This window comes from Penaeus monodon, chromosome 33 (genome assembly GCF_015228065.2).
Source record: "Penaeus monodon isolate SGIC_2016 chromosome 33, NSTDA_Pmon_1, whole genome shotgun sequence".
Classification (NCBI taxonomy): Eukaryota; Metazoa; Arthropoda; class Malacostraca; order Decapoda; family Penaeidae; genus Penaeus; species Penaeus monodon.
This window is the reverse complement of record NC_051418.1, coordinates 32,645,432-32,647,774: the sequence shown is the minus strand read 5'-3', so window position 1 is coordinate 32,647,774 and position 2,343 is coordinate 32,645,432. Positions and strand designations below refer to the sequence as shown.

The 2,343-nt window shown below is 31.6% G+C and overlaps 1 protein-coding gene across 10 annotated transcripts in view; it reads right to left on the bottom strand.

Moving 5' to 3' along the window:
• The window catches only part of LOC119594394 (ATP-dependent 6-phosphofructokinase-like), a 21,652-nt gene that overhangs the window by 7,993 nt on the left and 11,316 nt on the right, over positions 1-2,343 (bottom strand). For 5 of the 10 annotated variants that reach the window (XM_037943460.1, XM_037943458.1, XM_037943463.1 and 2 more), the window contains one exon: positions 1,525-1,539. The exons of 4 other annotated variants lie outside the window; for them this stretch is intronic. In XM_037943460.1, the coding sequence (XP_037799388.1) occupies positions 1,525-1,539 (15 nt within the window). Of the gene's footprint in view, positions 1-345; positions 376-1,524; positions 1,540-2,343 lie in introns of all 10 variants that reach the window. One more of the 10 variants, XM_037943462.1, reaches the window with a different exon arrangement.

The window sequence follows — 2,343 nt, the reverse complement described above, 5'->3', positions numbered from 1 at the left end:
GTTTTAACTATAAAGTCATCCATTCAGATCTTTTTGGCTGGATCAAACAATATCTACTTTCGACTCATTGGCTGCCCTCTTCACCCTCCAGCACAGGTCATCTGGTTAAAAAATTTCCCAGATACTTTCATATCAGAAAATTACACCATGTCATATCATCAAATATCTTAGGATTCAAAGATGAGATCCAATTTACATTCCAATGCCTAGGATTTTACATATGCGTGTCCCAATTTCAACCTAAAGCATTTGCTGTTTTGTTTTGGGTACTTGAGACAGTCTATGAGTCGATGATGCACTACTTAAGCCCACAAGTACAGTCGCTAAACAATGACAAATCAGTACCTCCTCAGGTAAAGATTCCTCTGAATCACTCTAAATGAAACGCACAAGATAATTATTGGTGAACTGTATCCGTGAAATATATAATTTCAAAATATTACACACAACAAACTCTGGAGCTATGAGATTAACACAATGAAGGATATCTAGCTGATGGTGTAATCATAATATATGTGTATGCAAATATGAATATTTTTCACAACCAAATCAGAAATTATATTCTTAATTTTTTCATAGACTTAAAGTCTATTTATGGAGATAACAATATCATTTCCATTCACTTGGAACTATTCATTTATAAACTCTTGTAGAAAGTTTCTGTTTATGAAAAATACTTTTAGAACAAACTAAACAAGAACAGATCAGAATCTCTGCTCGTGACAACTGTGCCAATATTAGATATACTGACACCTTTTGCAAGAATCACAAATACATAATCTATTTGAATGCAGTACTGAAACTGCATGATCATGATCATGATCATACACACTTCAATGAATCCAGCAACCTCCAAAACTATAAACTATTGCATTTGCTGAGAAACAATTAATGTGAACTTAACTGTGTATCCATCCATGTCATGATTTATTAAACTCTGCTCTCTTTAAAGTATTATTCCTGTGTAGCAATGTATATAATAACTATGATAGCAATAAGAATTACAAGCATGCATGAATGTATGTCATATACATATAGAATGAATTGTATTTTCAACATGATGATGCAATTGCTTTCAATCAAGAAATTTATTATTGTCTCCTAATATGTAATCATTAGTAAGTCATCTTCATCATAATTATATTTTTGCTAAATGAGAATGAAGCAGTTAATGTAAGCATCACGATTTTTATGAATGTGGCAATTCTAATAATTTCATAATTGTTCTAAATGAAGTGATTTTTAAAGAAATAGGAAATATTTATCCTGATGTTTAAATGCAATGCCTTAATCCATTAGAGATTCTGAAGATATGTACATGAACAATGAACCCTTAAAAATAATTAAGCTTTCAAATAGTATTATGGTTATCAGCTGCTTCCATTCTCAATAACTTAATCTCATAAAACAATGTGATATCATTACTACTGGACAGACAATGTGTCACAACTAATTCCTATATCCATTTATAAAGACAGCATCTACCTCAATTAAATCCATCTAGAGCCAACTAAGTCACCTTACCCGTACAAGTCCCGCCTGGTTGTGTGGTGAGAGGGAGAGTTAAAGAAAATACAAATTAGTGATAAATATTCAGTTAGATACATCTCAGTGCAATACATAACATGTATATTTCACTTACTGTTTTATGGGAGGAATACTAATAATGTGATTATTGCTTATCAGCCCATGTCCCCATGCATCAGTAAACCCTTTATTCCTTAAAGATTATTCTAAGAACAAGTGCTAATCAATAGCAGGTCCCTTTCACTTTTCCTTTATATCTTCTGTGCAATTTAACTCTAATTTGGCATGCTGATAAGGATCAATAGTTCTCCCTAACACTCAACTACAAAGGTTAGTTAATGCATATACTTCCCATAGTAGTTCCCTCACCTCATACCTTTCATCAAAACACCATTATCAAAAGGAGATGTGATTTACAACTTTGACATTAGTTATCACTCTGGGTACACTGCTCTTAGAACAGCTCTTTCATTAGAAAATGTCTTTTCAAGACACATTTGCACAGGAACATCATTTTCAGAATTTAAAAATGCAAATTGCAATTTTCAGACTACATATAAAATAATATTTTAAAACTACATATAAAATAATTTTGAGAAATTTAACATATAATTAATTTTTACTCTTCAAAGAAGCAAGATAATGATCATTCAAGGTCTTCAAAAACAATTATCTTAATATGCTGCTGAATCTTATAACATGGAGTCTTCATTCTCTGGGTAGCTGTTATTTTAATGCCAGAAATGTTTGCAAGTTGCTTTGACCCTGATAGTTTGTTAGCAAATCAATGACATTTACAAACATGTAAACCAGTCA